Here is a 23,895-nt window from a genome sequence, read left to right on the forward strand (position 1 = left end):
AAGAAATCACATTTACATAAGTATTCACAGCCTTTGCCATGCAGCTCAAAATTGAGCTCAGGTGTATCTTTTTTCCACTGATCATCCTTGAGATCTTTCTACAGCTTAATTGGAGTCCACCTGCAGTAAATTCAGTTGATTGGACATGATTTGGAAAGGCACACACCTGTCTATATAAGGTCCCACAGTTGAGTGTGCATGTCAGAGCACAAACACCAAGCATGAAGTCAAAAGAACTGTCTGTAGACCTACGAGACAGGATTGTCTTGAGGCACAAATCTGGGGAAGGATACAGAAAAAATTCTGCTGCTTTGAAGGTCCCAATGAGCACAGTGGCCTCCATTATTCGTAAATGGAAGACATTTGGAACCACCAGGACTCTTCCTAGAGCTGGCCGGCCTTCTAAACTGAGTGATGGGGGAAGAAGGGCCTTAGTCAGGGAGGTGACCAAGAACCCGATGGTCACTCTGTCAGACCTCCAGCGTTCCTCTGTGGAGAGAGGAGAGCCTTCCAGAAGGACAACCATCTCTGCAGCAATCCACCAATCAGGCCTGTATGGTAGAGTGGCCAGACGAAAGCCACTCCTTAGTAAAAGGAACATGGAAGCCCGTCTGGAATTTGCCAAAAAGCACCCGAATGACTCTCAGACCATGAGAAACAAAATTCTCTGGACTGATGAGACAAAGATTGAAGTCTTTGGTGTGAATGCCAGGCGCCATGTTTGGAGGAAACCAGGCACCGCTCATCACCAGGCCAATACCATCCCTACAGTGAAGCATGGTGGTGGTAGCATCATGCTCTGGGGATGTTTTTCAGCAGCAGGAACTGGCAGACTAGTCAGGATAGAAGGAAAAATGAATGCAGCAATATGTAGAGATATCCTGGATGAAAACCTGCTCCAGAGCGCTCTTGCCCTCAGGCTGAGGCGAAGGTTCATTTTTCAGCAGGACAACGACCCAAAGCACACAGCCAAGATCTCAAAAGATTGGCTTCAGAACCACTCCGTGAATGTCCTGGAGTGGCCCAGCCAGAGTCCAGACTTGAATCCGATCGAACATCTCTGGAGAGATCTGAAAATGGCTGTGCACAAGCGTCTCCCATCCAACCCGATTGAGCTTGAGACTTATTGCAAAGAAGAATGGGCAAAACTGCCAAAAGATAGGTGTGCTAAACTTGTAGGATCATATTCAAAAAGACTTGAGGCTGTATTTGCTGCCAAAGGTGGATCAACAAAGTATTAAGCAAAGGCTGTGAATACTTATGTAAATGTGATTTCTTAGTTTTCTATTTTTAATAAATTCAAAAAAGTAAAAAAAAAAAAAAAAAAAAAAAAAAAAAAACTTTTTCACATTGTCATAATGGAGGATTTTGTGTAAAATTTTGAGATAAGAGATTAAATTAATACAATTTGGAATGAGGCTGTAACATAACAAAATGTGGAAAAAGCGAAGAGCTGTGAATACTTTCCGGATGCACTGTAGCTAAGAAAAAGGAAAAAAGACAAGGAAAAAAGAAATAACAGAACAAAAAAAATAAACTCAAAAAGAGAAACAATATACTACAAAAAAGGGGGGAAAATAGGCTACAAGAATCAAAAGAATACAAGTCAAATGAGAAAAAGGAAGGAAAAAGTGGGAACAAATAAGAAAACGAGGGAAAAAAATGCTAGACAAAAAAGAAACAAAAGAGGAAAAAGTAGAAAAGAAAAAAAAAGAAAAAGAAAAAAAAAATAGAACCTCCTGACAGATGCTTACCATGTAATTGCGCTGGTATATAAATTCCTGTTGAGCCTTTCTGTACTCAGGTTGCATGTGATCGTAGCTTCAATGTTTTAAAATCTGTGAAAACTACAAGCAAAGTAAGAATCTCAGGCACCTTTGGAGGCCTTCATGCTGATGTTCACTGTAATGAATTTTTTATTTTTAAGGACACTGATTATCTATTGAACTACCACAAAAAGGGTTAGTCAATTAAGGCCCCTATATTTAGAATAATGAGTTCAATGCCTTTTAAGACTTTTCAAAGATCAGTGGGAACCCGGTTTTACAGTCCAGGAAAGCAAACGTTGCTGAGAGTTGAAAGTGAAAAGTTGAAGACATGGAAAAAGACTGCCTTAGATCACAAATAATCAGACAAGAACACTATGTAACTCGGGCAGCAGACGAGTGGTTAGTGCAACTGTGTCACGGATCTGAGATCATGGGTTCGACTCTGGTAACCAGACTTCCTGTTCATCCATAGTCTCCCTTTACGCAGTGACATCTTGTGGTAAAGTGAAGAAATAAATGCTAGTTATTTTGTAGGGTAACAGATATTTCAGAATTTCTTTTTCATTTTGAGCATAATGTTACATTATTATTGGTATTGGGACCCCCCAAAAAACGGTCTCTTTTCATTTTCTCTCCAATATTTGTATTCCAATTTCACTTTTTATGTATATTTTTTTGCAAGTTTTTCTTCCTTTTTTCAAGTCCTTTACTAGTCTGAATCAATTCAACCCTCAATACCTATTTTATGGATATAAAATCCTTATTGCATCTACAGCTGTGACACACAAAAAAACATTAATATATACGGCGGCCAGTTACCGTGATCATTTTGGTGAATTGCCGCCCCCTATTTTTTTTTGTGAGAAACGTAAAATTTCTCTAGGCCCACAAGAATATTAACCAATTTGAAATTTGATTGGCTGAACCTTCAGAGATATCACAGCAATATTGTGCTGCGGGGACGCTTTCTCAAAAATGTTTAAAGGCCTATGGGCAAATTCCTGAGCCTAACAACAAGTAATCCTGAAATTTGATTGGTTAAATAGTGAGATATGAAAGTATACATCTGCAAGCAGTGCATACAAGTGAGAAGCAATGAAAGGAAGCTTACAATTAAAGTCTTAGAGTCTTCTGTTTACCATCATTTGTGGCTTTATTTATCAGTCATTAGTTAACAAAAGGGGCAGCACGACGGCGCAGTGGTTAGCGCGTGTGCGGCATAGTTCTGAGATCATGAGATTGAACCTCCTGTGTGGAGTTTGCATGTTCTTCCCGTGCTTGCGTGGGTTTCCCCCCACATTCCAAAAACATACATGTCAGGTTAATTGGCTGGTCCAAATTGTCCCTACGTGTGGATGAGCGAGTGAGTTGTCTGTCTTCAGGGTGTCCCCTGCCCACTGCCCGAAGATAGCTGGGATGGCCTCCAGCACCCCCGCGACCCTACTGAGGATAAGCGGTGCAGCTAATGGATGGATGGATAATTAACAAGAATTGGGTGGACAAAATATAATTTACATCAGGTATTTTTTTTTACACCAGAAGTGAAGGTTTTGCAGGCCCTCACAGCCCACTACTGATAAAAAAATCACAAGTACATTTTCAAATACAAAAATATGCTTTTCATTAAAATTCTGTTACTTATTTATTCAACACTTTTTGTCCACGTCATATTTGGTGCTGTGATCCTCTTATATTCCTAAAAGCTTCAAAGGGTAAAGTAGGTTTTATGGTCCAAATGCCTGTTATACTTCATATCAACTTTCCTTATAATTAAATGTTAGTGGATCCTTTATTATCATTCTGTCTTGTAAGTAGATGGGAGGAAATCATGGATATCCCCAGCACTTTGGTTTTGTCCACACTAAACAATCATTGTAAATACTGTATTGCTGAAGTAAAATCCATAGGTCACACTTTGTGTATGATTAATTTACAAAAAAGAAAATAACTTATACAAAATCATTTCTAAACATGATTTTGTGTTCGACAAAAAAAACAACATCAAAGTTGCTCAAAAGAAGTCCATGGAAGTGTTGACTGTTGTTTGAGACATTGCCTTGAGTCCTGATGAAGCTTCTTCAAACATTTTACAGAAGAAGAAAAAAAAAAAAAATCAGTACATTTAAAAACAACATGATTTTGTTTTGGGTTTTTTCTTGCTGTCATCGTGGCATAGCTCACTCCCATGCTTACATATTAGTTGAAACAGGAGCCACAGCGTTCCCCCAGGATTTTTCCATTCAAAATTAAGACTTTTTAAACTCCCTTAAATACCACATTCGATGAAATTTAGGTCCAATCGTGCACTTAGTCTGGCATACAGACGCAAGGGGCTGCCACAGAGGAGTGACTGGCTCCGGCGCCCCCCGGCTGCTACGGCGGGGAACTTTAAAACCCCGGCATCGGGACCGTGCTGGCACAGAGGGGGGACTGGTCCCCAACCCAGCTGCAGCCAATCCTAAGGGTGGGACTGAGGCGGCCGTGAGCAAGACCGCACTGTGGTCAAAGACGGGCATAGACCAACCAGGGTGCTGAGGAGATTTGCGTGCTGTAAGGAGGACAGGCCTGATTATCGGGAATGCCGCAGTGTACGCACTGACCACGCAGCGGAACCGAACCCCGCCGGTGACGACCCGGCCACACCGGTGCGTCAAGGCGACAATTTGCTCTGACCCTTGAACACGGAGGCGCGGAAGCAGGTGACTGTGTGAAGACCAGGCCAAACCGTCTGGGGTGGTGAGGGTGCAAACTGCCGCAACGGGTTGGGGATGTCAGCCAGGCGAACCCTTGATGACGGTCCGTGCTTATCTACCCCTGTTGAACCCCCTGTGCCAGACACCCCAGCCATGACAGTTTCAGGGCATCAGCTGCGTGACTTTGTTGCGGAGGGTATGTGCCTAACTGCCGCCATTACCCTTACCCACTCATTCCCTGGTACAGCCAGAACCCAGTTATACTTGGAATCACTCAACCTCAACAGGTTATACCTACACTTTCCCATCCCTAAGTTACTCTGATGACAAAAGCGGGTTAGAGATCGCTAAAGTGGGAGAAAATAAAACAAAATATTCCAACACAACGTTCCATACTTTGGTTGGTGCACTTATTATACAGTAATTAGCACTACCAAAATAAGACAGGGGGAAAATTAAGACACTTGAGAGTTAAATTTAAGACTTGTAGAAAAGATTTAAGACCTATTAAATGCCTTTATTTTTAGCTATGAAATTTGACTAAGTTTTTGAGACCTTGGGGGAAACCTGAGCCATCTTGTAAAGATTTTCATGAATGGGTAAAAAGCAGTATAAGTTAGGTAAAGTTAGTTGTGACAGGGCATCACTTTACCATTTCAAGTTTAATGTGGGGAGAGGGTCAATAAATCAAATTATTTCAACTGCAGCAGCACCTGTATGAAAGAAAAAAAAAGGTGTTGAGTTCTCAAGTTTTTCATCATTGTGAAAGATTAACTTCTACTGTATTTTGCAAGTACATTTTTTTGCTCTCACAATTACCTCAGTAAGGGCATTTCTAACACTAAGGATAAACCAATAAGGATGTTTTGGGGCCCAGAGTCATTTCATCTGGAGATTAAAGCCAAAGTTGCTACGAAACTTCAAAATAGACATCTCACATAAAAACAAAATACTTAGAACCAAATAAAGACATCTTGGGTGTTCCATTCTTGGGAATACCTTTAACCTGGGCGTGCAGAGCACTTGTTTACCTTATTGGTGGCCTCTAGTGAAGTTATTAGTGTATTTAGCTCTTCTCTGTTCATCTCTATGGTTGCAGGCTTGAGGGCTCCATTCTCCCTTATATCCAGATTAAGACTCAACAGTGGAGTCTGAAGAGCTGAGATCTTGTCACTGGACAATGCAAGCTGGATTTAAGGGATGCACAGAAAATCTCAGTTTCTTAATACATTGAAAATGTAAACATTACATAAAAACATTGTTTTTTACCTTGATTTAAGCACAGTGTTAAAACTTGTATAATGTGTGATTTTTAATTCAAAAGTATTTGAAAAAAAAACCCTAAATTTTCCCCAAAACATTTTGATTGTTTTATTATGCAAATGTTAAATGTTGTACTTACAGGACAATATTTAAGTTGCTACTTACTGCCACTGATATTTTGTTCACCAAACAATCTCATATATACTGATGCAGTTTTTAAAAAGAAGCTTTAAAAAAACATTTTCACCATCTTATTAGAACTGCAAACTCAATGATGTTCGCTGGGTTCAGTAAAACAATGTGTCGTTGAATCAAATATAACCATTCTCCCTCAATCTGGAACTAACTACATACATTTTGAGGTATTTTATAACAATAGTCAGTTTTTTTTACACTCATTAAGATTTAAACACAAATTACGCTTTTTTTTTTTTTTTTTTTACAAAAAACTGTTGATGTGGCAATAAGATCTTAACTCCCCAAAAAAAGACATTTTATTTGAACATCACAAACACTGGAGGCAACCTAATGTAGCTAAATGCTATAATATTCAAGATCACAACTAGTAGTACACTCGTAGGCTGTATATAGCGTACTACAGTAGCCTTAGAGTAATGAATGTTTTAGACTGTAGAGGTAAGATCATGGGACCGGACCCAATCCCTGCCTGAATTTCATAAAATGTCAATCATCAAGTCCAGCCACGCCAGGCTTCTCTCTCTCTCGTCTCTTTTTTTCTTTGTGAAGGAACTGTACAGCATGCACTAACTCTTACTCAAGTAATTATTTGGATGACTACTTTTTATTTGTTCTTGAGTGATATTATTCTGAAGTAACAGTACTTTTACTTAAGTAACACTTCGGCACTGAACCTCAGCGCCACACGTACTTCGGTGCCGAAGTGCACACTTGATTCGAGGGACGAAGCCCAAAGTCAACCCAAAATTGCACCTTGACGCTGCATTTTGGTGTTGTGCGCACTTCAGCCCAAGAAAGTGTACACTTTAGCGCCATAGTACGTATGAAGGCGAAGTGCAGCTTCGGGTTTACTTTAAGCCCAGTCCTTTAAATCAAAATAATCACTGGTTTCGGGCTTTTATGCCCGCAAGCAGAGTCAGGTCGAGCTGGATTTTTTTTCGGCCTGATCTTACCTCTAATAGTGTGCTACAGTAGCCTTATTGTAATGCATGTTTATTGCATATAGTTGTTCACTGATTGCTGTAACTACAGCATTATTGGATTTCCCCGTGTAAACAAATGTTTGAATTGAAGTTAAAATCTGACTCCCGGTCTACTGTTTGTAAGTCACACATCGAACATTTTCTGTCGGGTGGCTTTGGGGAAACTACAAAATACCACACTCATTAGTCATGTGAAAGTGAAAGATTAGTCATCTTAGTTGTGTTGAAATTCTTATTTATTTGCTGTAAGTTTCTCGGACCAATATTAAAGTTTTATTTGAATTCATAACATATATTCTTTGTTTCTTTTTTTTCATTTAAAATTTATTATGCCATGTTTTAAGCTTTTGCACAAAGGAATATCAGCTTCAAACATCGGTTATTGGCCTCCTCTAAATACAAATAATCGGTATTGGCCCTGAAAAACCCATATTGGTCATTGCTTGTATTGTACAGCTATTTTTTGTGCATAGGTTTTCTTGTTTACTTTTGTTAAGTGGCTGTGTGAATAAATAAATATAAAAATAAAAAGCCACAAACACACGTGTGAATAATGATGCGATTTTTAAAACGAGAAAATTTTGGAAGTTGATCAACCGTGTGGTATACGGTTTTTGATAGTATTTCTTGGCAAATTTTCTTTTGTGTTTTATACACAGAACTCAAAATCATGTCGGATGATGTTGAGCATAAACTCACCTTTAGCTGCCAGTCGAAGTCCTGTAATACAGCAGAGGAGATAGAGTTGGTTCTGGCAAGCAGAGCATGGTAAATCTCCTCTCGTCTGGCTTTAAGCACATCGAGTGCAATTCCTGAGTGGCTGCTTTTCAACTCTTTCAGGCCAACCAGTACCTACACATATTCATTAAGAAACATTGGGAATCTCACACTACAAGACGAAAGCTTATCACCATCAGTGTTGGGAGTAACATGTTACAAAGTAATTGCGTTCGTAAAACGCTATTACTTTTCTCGATAATGAGTACTGGAACACGTTATTGATAAAACGAAACTCGCCGGTCATTACATGATGCGTTATTCCGCTACTATTTAAAATCAGATCGTGGATTATGTCTTAAAATCGATGATGGTTATTCCTTTGCTCACAAATCAACAGATAATCCTCAATCCGCCAACAACACATCCCTGATAACCTTGTGAGAGTGAGCTAGTTATATGTACAAACTACAACTGAGTAGTCACGGTGGCGCCCTCTCAAGCACAGAGTACGAGGACGCATAATTGATCCCTACTGATATTCTGATATTCTCCCTACCAGATATAGTAACATTTAAGTGGTATTACCAATTAGAAAATAAAATACTGAAATCAGGGGGTCAGTTTATAAGCGGGTATTTGTTGCGAATGGTAGGCATCGTGTGGGTTGCTTATACAGAAACAATGAAATCACTAGGGCGAATGTGAGCACAGAATTGATGGTGATGTAGTGCAGTTTTGGTATTTTTGTTTGTAAAATCATTTTTGCAATACACCAAGCCTAGCGAAACAAATAAATAAATAAATAAAATCGCGGACATTCAAAGATGTTTGAGATCACCAGGGGACTTAATGGTGATCATATCTTGAATGCCAAGAGTTTAAGCTTTCCAAATGTATTTGGTATGACGTATTTCAGTTACTGGTGACATTGTACAGACATATATTTATCAATTGTGAGGGTGAGCTAGTTATTTGTACCAACAAACTACAAAAGAGTACAGTTACGGTGGTGCCGTCTCAAGCACAGAGTACGAGGACGCGTAATCGAGCCCTACCGATATTTTGTAACATCTAAGTGTTATTTACAACTATAAAATAAAATACTGAAATCGAGAGTCAGTTTATATGCGCGTGCGTATTCGTTCTTCTATCACCAGTAGCGATACACAGGCGGGCCGGCGGAACATTATAAGGTACCGTATATAATTAAAACTCTTTCTATGTTAATATCTCATGTTTCAAAGTAGGCAGATGTTGCTTATAGTAAGCTTCAGCTTATGTATGTACAAAAAAATATATACTGGGTGCGGGTTACAATCAGGTGCCCTCTAAAGTCCGAATTGTACGGTAATTCCTTTTTTTTTCAGTAACGCGCCCAATAATGTCAAAGACTCCCTTATACTTTCTCACCTCTTCATCAGAGCTGTTGTTTCCTACCGCCCTCCTAAACACTGTTGCCAAGGAGTTGACAAGCTCCAACCATTCCTCCAGACTCCAAGTGACACTGTAGTCTCCTCTGCGAGGGGATTCTCGGCCACAGACTCCGTCCACTACCCTGTGACACAGCTACAAACACAAAAGGGCGTCAGAACATGTGGAGACAAGTGTTGCAAATCATCTCAGTCTAATATATATATATATATATATATATATATATATATATATATAATATATGTATTATATGTTAGGCCATGGGTTCAAATCCAGCTAACAGCCTTCCTGTGGGGAGTTTGCATGTTCTCCCCGCGCTTCTGTGGATTTCCTTTGGGCACCTCGGTTTCCTCCCACATTCCAAAAACATGCATGTTAGGTCCAAATTGTCACTAGTTGTGAATGAGCAAGTAAGTTGTATGTCTCTGTGTGTCATCCGTCTGGCTGGCAACCAGTTCAGGATGTCCACTGCCCGAAGATGTTGCACGAAAAGATAGCACCCGCCCGACATTACTGAGAATAAGCGATGAAGATAAATATATCGATATCGCTAATATATATATATATATATATATATATATATATATATACACACTAGAGGTCGACGGAATAACTATTCTTAACTATATATCGATTGCATTTAGACATTTTACAGAATTTAATGAATTGACAATGTAGCCTATATGTCAAATTTAATGGAGGATGTTTACTAATCAAGCGTTTTTCATCATCTTTAAGCCTATCCTGTCATTTGTTGAGGAAGAGAGTTAAAAGAAATTGCATCATTTATGGAGGTGCTTGGGTTGAATTTGGGGATGCTTGATCACCTCCAAAACGATCCCATGTTTGCAGGGATGTCACTGTCACATAACAGAAGACCGAATCGCAAACTTGCACATCTTAAACCAATGGCTGAAAAAAACACAAAAAGTGCATTTCCTTTAGTTCTTTACATCCTTAGTGACGACAATCTTAGCGACGAGAAGAGTCTTTGGAACACCTTTTTTCGTTTAACATCCTTTCTTACACAACCCATAGGAGCAGCCGTACTTCAATTGCAACAAAATTAGATCGATGACATAACATTAAACTCCCAGTTCTGTCATCCAGGTTTTGCCAATTAGTTGCTCATTTGCACTTACTTTAGCACACTCTGTGACAGGCAAATTGTTCAGGTGGACTGCCATACTTCTTTGAATTCCGCTTTCTTGTCACGTGATGCTAGTTTGTCACGTGACTCTGAAATGCGGCATTGAAATAGTCATGTGAATTCTGGACCTTTTTAGAGAGCTGGCTTTTTTAGCTCGGCTCCCGAACGGCTCTTCGGATTTGTTGTTGTTGTCGCTTTTAGCATTATTTATACTCGTCAACTCATACGTTTTATCTGTATTATTGATATGTTTTGATCATTTCAAATTATGTACGCAATATAACATAGTTTGCTACGAATAATAAGCAACACTGCATGTTTGCATACTCTCCCCTTGCTTGCGTTGGTTTCCTGCGGGCACTCCAGTTTCCTCCCACATTCCAGAAACATGCATTTTAGGTTAATTGGTCGGTCAAAATGCCCCTTAGCGTTAATGAGCGAGTGAGTTGTCTGTCTCTATGTGCCCTGCGACTGTCTGGCAACCTGTTCAGGGCGTCCCCTGCCCACTGCCCTGCGACCCTACTGGGCATAAGCGGCGCAGATAATGGATGGAGTATAAACTGGGCATGGTGTAGTATTAGTGTTTCTACTAAACACAAAGTGTAGTGACACCCCTGAACAGTGTTGAATGATCCTAAATTACTCTAAGTGAAACGAAAAAGGAAATTTAAAAACAGCCAGACACCATTGGAGCTCAGGACCCCCAAAGCTCTGATTTTAAAATCCTCCCTGGCATGCGCCATCAATTGGAAAAAAGCGGAAGTGGGTGAAAAAATGTAGTTCACTTCAAAGAGCCGACTATGGCTCTTTGAAGTATGCCGTTACGTTCACGAATATCACATCATACATCGAAAAGCTTGGGCAATTTTAAAAATACGGCAGTAAAAGTCTTGTTTGTTTATATGCCTTCATTGCTAACACTCTACGATTCACGATAACACAAGATTATAACGTTTGACTGGTCACGTTACGACACCCACTCCCTTGGTAGCGGAAGGGGAACGTGCGAATGGGTGCGACTACAGTACGGTATACCTTACATTTCAACTGCTATTTATGATCCTACAATGCTGTTTGTGCAATCCGATCAGTCGATACTGCACATGGAATACTTGTAGTACTAATTCGACCCGCAAACTCGACTTTCAAAACAGGGTAAGTCTGCCATGGGATGTAAACCGGCGTTAGATCACCTAGTTCAGTGTTTCTCAACCTTTTTTGAGCCGAGGCACACTTTTTTAGTCGTAAAAAATCTTGAGGCACACTCTGTCGAAAATGTTATTATGATATTAATTCTTTTTTTTTAATTTTTAAAGCTTAAATTATCATGTCGCCTAAATTGACAGTGCAACATTTTTAGCATTGTTTCTGGTCACCGTGGATCTAAAGGTAATACGGGTTATTTATTTTGGTTAATAATTTTACAGTAATTTGGGATTTAACTATATTTATCACCTTTACAAGTTTTAATGCATATTTTTTTATTTTTCAAAAAAATAATATTTTTAAATAATTCTTCTAGCTACGTTGGTCATATCCCTCACGAGAGGTGACCGACAGCAAGACAACCACATAAAATAACAAGGAAAATAAAAAAGGGGAAAAAATAGCAAATAAACACAAACAAACATTTTTGGACCACGGCCAACCCAAATGCCCAAACACCCAGACAAGTTAGGCACTTCGGCACCTAAGTTGGTCATACTTTCGTCCCTCCCAGATGAAACGGGATACAAGAAAGCGGCCATGTCACTCGGGTCAGGGTGACACAAAACACTCTTTTGTTCAACAGCAGGGCTTGACAGCTTTCACTGGTTTACCCCTGCCGCATCATACGGGTGCCCTGCCTATCCCTTAGAACGCGTCCACAATCCCACTATCCTTTCACAACACCTCTCCACTCCTTTCTATCACTAACAAGAGCTCTAGCTTCCATTATATTTAGACCTCTTTCCTGCAGTGCACTGATAACACCATCCATCCATGTCAATCGCGGCCCTCCTCTTGGTCTCCTTCCATTTACTTCTGCTCTGTAGATCCTCTTCAACATTCGCTCCTCATCCATCCTCTCCATGTGTCCAAGCCAACCGAGTACTCCCTTATGCACACGCTTGCTGAGTTCCACTACTACTACAGTTCTGTCTCTCACAGTTTCATTTCTCAATCTATCCAATCTTGTCACTCATAACATACCCCTCAAACACTTCATCTCAAAAACATTTAATTCCTTCGCAAATCTGCATTCAGGCTCCAAGTCTCTGCACCATACAACAAAGCCGACACAGTCACACTCTTATACAGTCCCCTCTTAACATCCATACTCATACTCTTGTTGCTCATCACTCTCCTCAGAGCACCCAAAACTTTGCTTCCTTGATTCACTCTGTGCAATACCTTGCAAAAATAATTCTTTGAGCAAAAAGATCTGCCATTGCAAGTTTTTATTTTACTGCATTAACTTTTTCTGTTTTTTCATTTTTAAATAAGAAATTATCAATCTAAAATGAGTACGATTAAAAGCAATATTTTTACACTGATTAATTGTATTATTTTTATTGGAGTACAATCTTGAACAGCCTCATCAAACAAAAGAGGTTATGAATAACATTTCCCTGTCTACCTCATAATTAATATATAAAGGGTAAAAGAATAGGAAACTGCTGCCGGGTAGGTAAATGTTAAAGGTTTTTGGATGACCACTGGAATAAAACGAAAGACACTAAACAATGGCATGCTTTTTTCATGGAAAGATAATATCGGGAAATTTCCTGCGGCACACTAGACAAGGTCTCCCGGCACACTAGTGTGCCCCGGCACACTGGTTGAAAAACACTGACCTAGTTAATGGGCATTAAACCTGGAAATGAAACGGAACAATAACCTAAGATTTGCAGCATTTAAAACAATGCAGTCTTTCAACTCTAAGGCAATATATTGTTGTTGCCACGTGACAAAACTGCCTCCAAAATAGTTTGTTTTTTTCAAGAGGATGAAAAAACCCAGTATTAATCTTTGTGTGGTCTTACATGCAAATAACAATACATCAGATAGTGACAGATTCAGATAACGTTTACCCCATTAACAAATCGTAACTAAACCATTCAGGGACGATTTGGATAATAAGCACAGAAAAATGGAAGTTGTCATCACATGACAGCGACGATATAAAACAAGGGTCGAGAATTTCTTTGACCCAAAGAGCCACAAAAAGCCAAAATATTTTGATTTGTTTTTTGAAAGAGCTACACCATGTATTTTGTGACAAAATTCAGCAATACCGAAAAATCCACTCTCCACACAAAATCTAATTCTTCAGCACATTTTATTTCACTGTTTGTCATTTGATGAGTTCAGCAAATCTCTTTAATAATAATGTCAGAGCTCGTGTCCATTATCAATATAAATATACCACTTCAAATTTGTCTCCCTCCCGCAACTACTTAAAGGTGTTGAGGCTCATTTTGATTGTCATCTTTGTGCTAAATGATGGTTTCAAAACAAGGTGCAAGCAAAGTTCTCTTGTGACAATGTCACGAAATACTGCAAACGATAAGGATATTTTTGTATTTACTTAAGGCGAGAGTGTGAGAGAAAGAACGAATTAGGTGGTGATGGAAGAGCAGAGTGGTTTCAGGAAAGGAAGAGGATGTGTGGATCAGGTGTTTGCAGTACGACAGGTGTGTGAGAAATATTTTGCAAAAGGTAAGGATGTTTATTTGGCTTCATGGACTTGGAAAAGGCGTATGACAGAGTTGATAGAGCGGCGTTGTGACAAGTGATGGTGATGTATGGAGTGGGTGGAAAGTTGTTGGAAGCATTGAAGAGTTTTTATATGAACAGCAGAGCATGTGTAAGGGGTATGTGATGTCACCATGGCTGTTTAATGTGTACATGGATGGTGTGGTGAGAGAGGTGAATGCAAGAGTATTTGGCAGAGGTGTAGAGATGATGGACAACAGTAGAACAGTGTGGCAGGTAAGTCAGTTGTTTGCAGATGACACAGCGCTTGTGGCTGATTCTGAGGAAACATTGAGAAGGTTGGTAACGGAGTTTGGAAGAGTGTGTGATAGGCGTAAGTTATGTGTCAATGTGGTGAAGAGTAAGGTGATGAAGTGTTCACGTGATGGAGTGGGCATGACGTTAGAAATCAGGTTGCATGGACTGGTGCTGGAAGAAGTTGAAAGCTTTAGGTACTTGGGTTGTGATCTGGCTGCAGTTGGTGGAATGGAGTTCGAGGTATTGCACAGAGTCAATCAAGGAAGCAAGGTTTTGGGTGCTCTGAGGAGAGTGATGAACAACAAGAGTATGAGTATGATGTTAAGAGGGGACTGTATGAGAGTGTGATTGGGCCGACTGTGTTGAATGGTGCAGAGACTTGGAGCCTGAACGCAGATTTAAGAAGGAAATTGAATGTTTTTGAGATGAAGTGTTTTAGGACTAGATTAGATTGGATAGATTGAGAAATGAGATTGTGAGAGACAAAACTGGAGTAGTTGTGGAACTGAGCAAGCGTGTTGATAAGAGAGTACTCGGTTGGTTTGGACACATGGAGAGGATGGATGAGGAGCGAATGGTGAAGAGGATCTACAGAGCAGAAGTCAATGGAAGGACACCAAGAGGAAGGCCGCGGTTGACGTGGATGAATGGTGTTATCAGTGGACTGCAGGAAAGAGGTCTAAATATAATGGAAGCTAGAGCTCTTGTTAGTGATAGAAAGGAGTGGAGAGGTGTTGTGAAAGGATAGTGGGATTGTGGACGCGTTCTTAAGGATGGGCTGGGCACCCGTATGATGCGGCAGGGGTAAACCAGTGAAAGCTGTCGGGCCCTGCTGTTGAACAAAAGAGTGTGTTGTGTCACCCTGACCCGAGTGACATGGCCGCTTTCTGGTGTCCCGTTTCATCTGGAGGGACGAAAGCATGACCAACTTGGGTGCCCAGGTGCCTAACTTGTTTGGGTGTTTGGGCAATTGGGTTGGCCATGGTCCAAACATTTTTTTGTGCGTTTTTTTTTTGCTATTTTTTTCCCTTTTATTTTATTTGTTATTGTATGTGTTGTCTTGCTGTCAGTCACCCCTCTTGAGGGATATGACCAAGGTAGATAGATAGATAGACTTAAGGCGCAGACCGCACTGAGCAAGAGAGCGAAAGGAGTGTTGTGTGCAGAGATCCGGCGACCTCTACTGCTCACCAAATTGCTCTGAGTAGTTTGCTGATGTTTTGTGGTATTTACAGTTTGTTCTGTTGGTTTTCATCTTAAAGTATCAGTGAACATACATAGTTTAATGAGCTCCCATTTGAAGGAGTTCTCAGCAACCCAATGTAGGAATGGAATATATTGTTTTGACACACTGACTGTAAAATGGAGTTTAGAATAGGGCTGCAACAAGGAATCGATGAGATAGATTAAAACCAATTATTAATACCAATGGCAACTAATTACCTCATTGTTTTCATCGTGTTGTGCAATTTATGAGCCACTAAGCACGTTAATCAATGTAAATAAGTGCATTGGATCTCGTTAAATTGTAAAGTTGTAGTGTCACTTCGGTTCGGCAGAGGGTGATTCGAGACCGTTACCGTAGGTATGTTGTTGTTTTTTTATTATATTTTATCAAACATTGCCTCAATACAAACAAAATTGGCATAAACAGTCAAACACTAACGGGTTAACAAGGAAACAGAGAGTGCTGCAGAAATACAGAGAAGAAATATGAAAATAAATGATAAGCTACAGTAAATACAGTAAAAAGAAAAATAATTATGATGACGTGTTTATCTCAACACAAGGGACAGCTTTTCAAGCCTTTTGTACATTATTTGCACATTGGGAATGTTAATCAAATTCAAAGATTTAACCAAACCCCAAATTTGTTGACAACCGTTTCAAAAGTGCATTTACATCTTTTATATTTTTTGGCAAATAAAAATTTTGCTACACATGAAAATGTAATTTATTGCACTTCGTTTTTGTTATGTGTGATAAGTCTAACTGTAATATGATCTTTGGATGAGGTGGCAGGAAAAGAGTATTTTACACATTTGCTGGTGTATAGCATATATTTGTATGGATTTTTGTTTATTGTTTTTTGTCAAACACTTTGGTTTTTTTATCATATTATATGATAAAATATTCAGTTGTATTGTGCACTATTTATCCATCTGTCCAAAACTTCAATATTTGAAAAAAAATAATGTCTTTAAAAAATCCGATTCATTGATTAATTGAAGGAATAATCACCTGATTCATTGATTATCAATGTAATCGTTAGTAGCAGCTATAGTTGCGAATGTGCCCTACATATTTTGGACCGCTCTTTTTGATAAGGCAGTGTTTTCCCGGCTTTGAACGTGCGCCATTCGGCCTCACATGAAACAATTCAGTAAATAATTGTGCATTACTCTTCTATCTCCTAATCAGATGTACTCATGAAAAGAACCATGTATGGCTCGTGAGCCATTGATTTCTGACCCTTGATATATAAATTCAAATTAGATTATGTGGAATTTGTCAAAGTGTTGTCTTGTTTAACAATACTTTGTTAGATTCTAACATCACGTGACTAATAACTCTTGTCATAATAATCTGTACAGTACTTCCCAGAAAGAGGTGAAGGTTGTTGTTTATAAGGACATGTCTATATAATTTTGTTTTTAATACTAAAGAAGTGGAACTACAGCTTAAAAGACTCATATTTACAAAAAAATGTAACTTAAAAGTGGGGTGCGTAGTTTGAGGTGTCCTTAAAAAGTTTACATTTAAATATTCTTTAAATATTCTTTCTATTGAGTATGTGTTAACTGAGTTCAAATAAGCTTTGCTGTTTATATTTTATTCACCGCGCCTATCTGCTTTTATCTTACTTTCATCTGAGGTGTTACGGCCACCTAGCGCATTAGGCTTGAGGAAAGGAGGTAGAGGGTGTGGGGGAGGGTAGTATGAATTCTCGCGCGGGCTTGCGGTATTTTTTAATTGGTGGATGAAAATGGGGAAAGTAAGAAAAGGGCAATTTCAAATACAGTCCAAATGCCAACCCAAACCCCAAAAGCCAAGCTAAGGTCCTAGCATTAAAGCCTTGCTGCGACAATTGCGAATGCACCGAAAGATTTATTCGGAATGAAGAGAAACTACGCTGACGGGGATCCATGTTCACCCCCTTGACGTCACGAGCACAACTGACGTGTGCTCGGCATTCGCGCTGTTTATACGCGGAGAAAGGCGTTTGACTGTCACACGTGTAATACGCTAATTTCACGTAATAACACCGCGATACAGGCGCAGAACATGCTATTACCATGCTCCACCCACGATTACCCGCTGAAATTTCCCGTCCTACCCATGTGTAAGCACGCCCTGGCCGCGGCCAGAGCACGTCGTTCCGCGTCATTTCCGCGTCATTTCCTCGTGTTGACCACGTGTGCGGCACGCGGTTTAACATGTGCTCAAACTTTTGAGCAGCTCAAAAGTTTTGAACGCGGCCAACCACGTGAAAATTTCCGACCGCGAGTAAAGCACTGCTCTATCTCGTCTATATGGCGGTCTCTAAACGTCCAACAGCGCCCAACAGCATCTGCTTCGCGGTCAGAAATTTCTGGCCGTGGTTCAGCCTCAATACGCTCGTGAAAGGCTGTTCGCCCGCGCTCTGAAGAATTGAGCTGCGCCAAATAATTTCGCCCTGCCACCCGCGCGCGAATTTCCGACCTCGTGTTAAGCACCGCTGTATCTCGTCTGAATAGCGATCTCAATGCGTCCAATAGCGTCCGCCTCAAAGGCAGAAATTTCTGGCCCTGATTCAGCCGCAAATGTCTGTGTGACCGGCCCCTAAGAAAGACACATATGTGCACGCAGCACACAAAAGCCTGAGAGAGGCTGCCATGATGACTTCAGCCAGAAGATGGCATCAGCAAGAAGAATATTTTTTAAGTTACGGACACCACCATTAAAGGAACATTGTCTATTGTTTAGCGCCTCCCGATGGTTAAACAACATGATTGAAAAGCGATACTAGTTTCAATAATAAGCAATAATACATTAAATATATAAACCTGATTTTTGGGGGGGATGAATACTCAAAGAAGTCAAGTCATGTTATTTGCAAAGCCCTTAATCATAAGTCTCAAAGTGAACGTTTGAAGAACATTTGTTTTAACTTGACATAACATGAGGCTTACTTAGAGGGAGCTGACATGATTGTCTGCCACCCTGGCACAAAACTCACCCCAAAACTTTGTGAAAGACTGGGCATAAGAATGAGAATTTTTTCAGTTTCTATTCTTGTCTCCGTCCGTCTGTCCGCCCGCCCGCCGGCCGGACAACAAACAATGACAGGTGGATACAAATAAAATAAATAGTCAGTAAGAGAGACGCTTGGCCAGACCCCAATGTACAGACCTGGCCCAAATTTCGGATTTGGCCAAATTCGCATCGGGTTGGGTTAGGCTTGGTCTCGGGCTTAAGATTTTACCTCTAGGCCGAAAGTGGCAGACAAAACCTTTTCCCGCTTGCAAAAAGCTTACTTGCTTCAGAGGTTTTCAAATCTTTCGCTATTAAATTGACAGAATATTCTGCATATCCTTGCGCAGCCTTTCTCCAAGTTTAACGGCTGTTGGCACAATCACTTTGGTGTACTGCTGCCCCTAGCCAATCACAGTTTGTGAAACCAGTCATGTTTTTAATGCCAGATAGGGCGTTAGGATGCCAATTTGTAATCTGATTTCCTAAAACTAAATTATATTATGGGACAGGGCCTTCATTACTTTTCGTGAAAGACTCCAGGTAGATCTCTGAGCCTAGCAACCACTAATGGCTGTTATGTTTTTGGTTAAATGCTTTAATATGAAAGCACACATCTGGAAGTAGCGCAACCAAGGAGAAGCAATGAAAGGAAGTTGACCGATCATTTGAAATTATTTAAATAAGTATTAATGGACAAAATATAATTTGCAACATATGATGAGCGGCTGCCTTTTCCAGCAGCTGCCCAATTGTTGTATTGTCTGCTCCTATCTTCGGGGTGTTTTCTTCCCGTTTTGACAACTACACTATGGATTACTTCTATCCTATGGACATGGGTTTTAACGCACAAGAAATGCGTGTATTTCAACTCCTTGCCCTGAGGAATTCTCGTGCCGGCGTGATGAAGGGGCCCATGGTGGAAGAAAAGCCGAAGCTAGCGAAGCGGCTAGCGGCGTTATAAGTCTTCGGTACCATCCGTAATCGTGGTAAATGCGAACTCACGACCAAATAAGATCATCGAGTGCTTTTTGAAAACATCGAAGCGCACAGGGAGCGCAGTTGCTGTGTTTTGCGGAAACGTGGCTCACGTTTAGCATTCCGGACGCTAACGTGTAGCCACCCGGAGCCACCTGGAGAAATCCGGCTTCAACGTCGCTAAACAGAGACATGAAAGCCGGGGGGAATCGGAGAGGAGGCGGACTTGCACGAGGTGGTGTATCCCTGGATTTTCACAAAGAAAAGATTTCCATCTGCCGCAGGAATGTCGAACTTTTGGACTGGCGTGACGTCATCCACTCCGCTACAAGCACCCTCGGGCATCATGTTAATCTGTTAATAAACAACGGGGTAGACTGCTGGAAGTGTGAATTTCCCTACGGGGATGAATAAAGTATATATCTATCTATCTATCTATCTTTAGATATTTTTTAGGCCAGGAGAGAAGGCCTTGCCCACCACGACTTGAATTTTCCCAAGGCGTGTCAGTCTCCGTATAGTTCAATAGTCCAACCTCTTTAAATGTTTGTGCGTCACTTATCTACTGCCATAAAATGCAAAGTCTGCTTTGCAAACATTACGAGTCATCTTGTTTTTGATTGAAGGCTAAAATGCTTCCAAACTAAATACCAGACATGGGACCAAGTCACACATGTGCAAGTCTCAAGTAAGTCTCAAGTCTTCACCTTCAAGTCCCAAGTAAGTCCCAAGTATTTTTTTCTTGGGCAAGTCAAGTCACAAGTCAAGTCCCGAGTCTTAGATTGCCAAGTCCAAGTCAAGTCACAAGTCATAAAAACAGCGACTCGAGTCGACTCGAGTCCAAGTCACTAAGTCTCAAGTCCCCATGTCTGCTAAATACTCAAAATATTATAATATTATAAATATGCTGCTGTTCTTAAAGAAACAGTGTTTTTATATTTGTCCACTAGATGTCGCTGTGGTCAAGTCATGTTTATTTATGTCATGTTTATTTATATAGCCCTTAATCACAAAGAGTCTCAAAGGGCTGCACAGATCAAAGACTATTGCAAACTACAAACTATTATGACACCATCCCCTCAGTAACATATCTGTAATGTGTAATGCAACCAAAAATGAGTCCAAGGAAGATTACCAACTGTAGAGATTGAAAGGAAGAAAAAAAGCAGGCTTTTTTTATCCAATTCTTACCCAGACTCTCTTAAAGAAAGCCCAAACAATAGGGAAGTAGGAATGAGAAAATTCTATTTTAACAAATTTAGACACAGATCCTCTGTAAAACATGCAAAAAATAGAAATAAAAGCAAAATATTAGCAGTCTCTAAGATTGGAAGATCCAATGCACTCTGCTTTGGCGCAATTGATATCTTTAAAACAAGGGAAAAAATTTATATTTTTATACATACAGTACTTTCTCTCTTTGTTTTTCTTCTTTTCCGTATTAACCTTAATTACTACGCAACACCTCAAGTGCCCTTTCCATGTTTGTAAACAAATGACACAGCCAAGTTGCGTGTGCATTAGTAAAGCAGAATGACAGAATTCATGTCAGTTTATAGCAGCACGAACAGATCTTGGATCATAGATAAGAGCAGCTCAAAGTCGCACAAAGTATATGTTAGCATATTTTAGTCATCAGAGTAAAAAAAAAAACTTTCTTTTGATCCGTGCTGGATTTTTTTCCACTGAAGGTACTGGAAAAATTTAAAAATTGGCTTTGAAAGTGCTTGAAAATTGCTTGATTTTTTTTCAAACCATGAAATAAGGTGTACAAACCGGATCACAATTTTTTTAGGTGGATAAAATCGTACATTCTGCATTTTTAAGACTGTTTATATATAATATGTCTATATTTTCTTACAGGACAGGATGAAGACACTTCAATAACAAGGCCCGACTTACAAACTGCATAAATGGAAGCATGTGAACGGATACGACATCAGTGTCAGCGACTGTTAGGTCGAGGAAGGGGCCGAGGTGACACTAAGAGTTCGGAGGATTCTCACATCTCACAACAGAAATGTAGAGAAAATAGAAGAACCATAATTGTTGGGCAGGGGTCCCACCAGCAAGAATACAGAGATATTGCTAAAGGTTATAAGGGCAACAAGATCCACACTACCAAGTATACTTTGCTGACATTCATCCCCATGAATCTGTTTCAGCAGTTTCACAGGTAAGATTTTCAATAAATACCTAACCTATTTGTTGTTTAGATGGGTTGAAATGTAATATACTATGAACCAGGAGTCTTGCGCCTGCCATTTTGATATGAAAGTTTGAAGGGACAGCGTGTATTATTAGGCGCCTGTTAGTGGTAGAAAAAAATAGTTCATTAAAAAAATAACTATTGAAATACTAAGCAAGATACAATAACCATAATATAAACATACATTTTTGATATACTTATGGGTAAAAAAATAGCTTTTATTTTACATAAAATGAACCTTATCTAGTGATATTGTCGCCATCTTGCTGCTTCAGGTACCCAAAGTAACAAAAACCTTGTGAAAGGCTGGGTAAAAAAAATTAAAATAACAATGGTGCATTTTGGTAGAAGTTTGTAATCTTCCTTGTGCTTTTTAGCACTCGCTTTCGGTTACATTACACATTACAGTGACATCTTGTGGTCAAATGATACACATGTCCCTTTAATGCAGAGGTGGAAAAACGGCGCGCAAATGGTCAGGCTTTTTAGTACGACCCACCCAACGGAAATTTTAAGAAGAATTTTATATATTTTATATATATATCATACTATACTACATATACTAAATGCTCTCATCCTTCTAAAAATACTTTTCCCAGGAAACGTAGGTCCTTGTCCATTTGCATATTCAAATTTGCAATCCATCGATATTTTAAAGAGTGGCACGCATAGTTAGTGTGTCTGTGCCTGTTTTGAGGTCATGGTATCAAATCCAGCTACCAGCCTTCCTGTGCAGAGTTTGCATGTTCTCCCCGTTCTTGCGTGGCTTTCGTCCGGGCACTTTGGTTTCCACCCACCCACAGTCCAAAAACATGCATGTTAGGTTAATTGGCCGGTCCAAATTGTACCTAGGTGTGAATGAGCGAGTGAATTGTCTGTCCCTGTGTGCCATGCGACTGGCTGGCAACCAGTTCAGGGTGTCCCCTGCCCACTGCCCGAAGATGGCTGGGATGGCCTCCAGCACCCCCGCGACCCTACTGAGGCTAAGCGGTTCAGATCATGGATGGATGATATTTTAAAGCCTTATCCATTGTAAATCCATTTCCAGAGAGTAGAACAACAAGAAAAAATTTAGTTTCTTTAGATTAAAACAAAAGGCTTGCTTTGATTTTGTTGTAGCTTTTTTTCCATAGAAAATGGATCGTCAAGGATAATTTACTATTTACAAAAGTTATCCTTCAACTGTGTTGCACAAGCTAAATTTGCATTACTTTTTTTTTCAAACTATTTTAATTTAATTTAATTTGTATTTCTCTATGCAGGGTGGCCAACCTCTACTTTCTTTTTCTGATTCTGCTGAATTGGGTGCCTGTGGTTGAAGCCTTTCAGAAGGAAATCACAATGATTCCTTTGCTGATGGTACTCACAGTTATTGCTATCAAAGATGCCCTGGAAGACTTCAGACGCTACCTCCTTGACAAAAAAATCAACAACAGTGCAATACACGTCTTTAGCAGGTATGCTATGTAATTTCAGAGAAAAGCATTAGCATACGTTTGAGTTTGTATGTGTCTGCTGTCAAAGATAAGCAGCTTTTTCACTTGTTTAACACGAGTTTATTCGAAATTTAACACATTCTACATATTTCAGGGCAGTCACTTTAAAAGATAGATAGATAGATACTTTATTCATCCCCGCAGGGAAATTCACAAAATCTCATCGTTACTAGCCATGGAGTAGACTGGTGTTCCGGAAACAGTTTTAAGGAAGCACCACACTAGTGTGTGATAGGGTTAAACATTAGAAGACACTCAAAATAAGAAGAGAAGACGTCAATGGATTTTGAACTTGCAAGAAGGACAGGGAGAGAAGCCTTCAGATAAGAAAGTCCAACTGGTTTCATTGGAATGCCTTTGAGCACTTTCATTTTATTAAATCTCTCATGTTATGAAAGCAGATTCACCCTAAACAACATTATGATTGGCCAATAATGACAAGGGTATGAGTAAAATAAGGAATAACAGTTCGCAATAATAGACAAAATAATGAACTGGCATCCTCTGAAATTTTCTCTGCAGGTGTTCGATATTGAAAACGGATTTCACTTATCAGTGTGCCATGAAACTTAGTCCAGTGCTGTACTTCTCAATTATTTTCCGCCCCGCACCCCCCAAAAGAATAAATACTCTCGCAACCCCCCTTCCCCCTAAAGGTCAATCTTTTCTTTTTTAAGTGATCACATAATATTTGTGGGAACAAAACAAAGATTGCTTGAAATCGATAGTAAATTGTCAGCTGCGTCAATGCCAAATCCAAGCTATGGTGACGATTT

The 23,895-nt window shown here is 39.8% G+C and overlaps 2 protein-coding genes across 6 annotated transcripts in view; one reads left to right on the forward strand and one right to left on the reverse strand.

Annotated features, from left to right (window-relative positions):
* Positions 1-3,539: 3,539 nt before the first annotated feature.
* On the reverse strand, positions 3,540-10,333 carry commd8 (COMM domain containing 8). 2 transcript variants are annotated; one of them, XM_088355027.1, is made up of 6 exons: positions 10,200-10,333; positions 9,037-9,192; positions 7,606-7,758; positions 5,494-5,649; positions 5,115-5,175; positions 3,540-3,845 (listed from the first exon to the last, which is right to left on the reverse strand). In XM_088355027.1, the coding sequence occupies exons 1-5, from the start codon at positions 10,242-10,244 to the stop codon at positions 5,155-5,157; spliced, it is 531 nt and encodes a 176-aa protein (XP_088211153.1). In that variant the 5' UTR covers positions 10,245-10,333; the 3' UTR covers positions 3,540-3,845; positions 5,115-5,154. The 2 variants fall into 2 exon arrangements, with proteins under 2 accessions (XP_088211153.1, XP_088211152.1); XM_088355026.1 differs by having other exon boundaries at positions 3,540-5,175.
* Positions 10,334-11,084: 751 nt separating this feature from the next.
* Positions 11,085-23,895, forward strand: part of atp10d (ATPase phospholipid transporting 10D) — a 51,293-nt gene continuing 38,482 nt past the window's right edge. Inside the window, exons 1-3 of one of the 4 annotated variants that reach the window (XM_088355230.1) lie at positions 11,085-11,220; positions 21,278-21,590; positions 22,886-23,080. In XM_088355230.1, coding sequence (XP_088211356.1) covers positions 21,328-21,590; positions 22,886-23,080 — 458 coding nt within the window. In that variant the 5' untranslated portion in view covers positions 11,085-11,220; positions 21,278-21,327. Of the gene's footprint in view, positions 11,363-21,277; positions 21,591-22,885; positions 23,081-23,895 lie in introns of all 4 variants that reach the window. The other 3 variants (XM_088355228.1, XM_088355229.1, XM_088355231.1) reach the window with 3 other exon arrangements.

The sequence above is a fragment of the Urocampus carinirostris genome, chromosome 15, assembly GCF_059441175.1.
Source record: "Urocampus carinirostris isolate Australia breed hairy pipefish chromosome 15, RoL_Ucar_1.0, whole genome shotgun sequence".
NCBI lineage: Eukaryota > Metazoa > Chordata > Actinopteri > Syngnathiformes > Syngnathidae > Urocampus > Urocampus carinirostris.

What these genes read in the sequence shown, in the direction of transcription:
- commd8 (XM_088355027.1), bottom strand. Translation starts at nt 10,244, where the DNA reads ATGGCAGTCCACCTGAACAATTTGCCTGTCACAGAGTGTGCTAAA. An exon ending in ACAACAGCTCTGATGAAGAG is followed by an intron (nt 7,759 to 9,036) that starts GTGAGAAAGTAT and finishes GAATATGTGTAG; the next exon opens with GTACTGGTTGGCCTGAAAGA. An exon ending in ACTTCGACTGGCAGCTAAAG is followed by an intron (nt 5,650 to 7,605) that starts GTGAGTTTATGC and finishes CCTTAAATCCAG; the next exon opens with CTTGCATTGTCCAGTGACAA.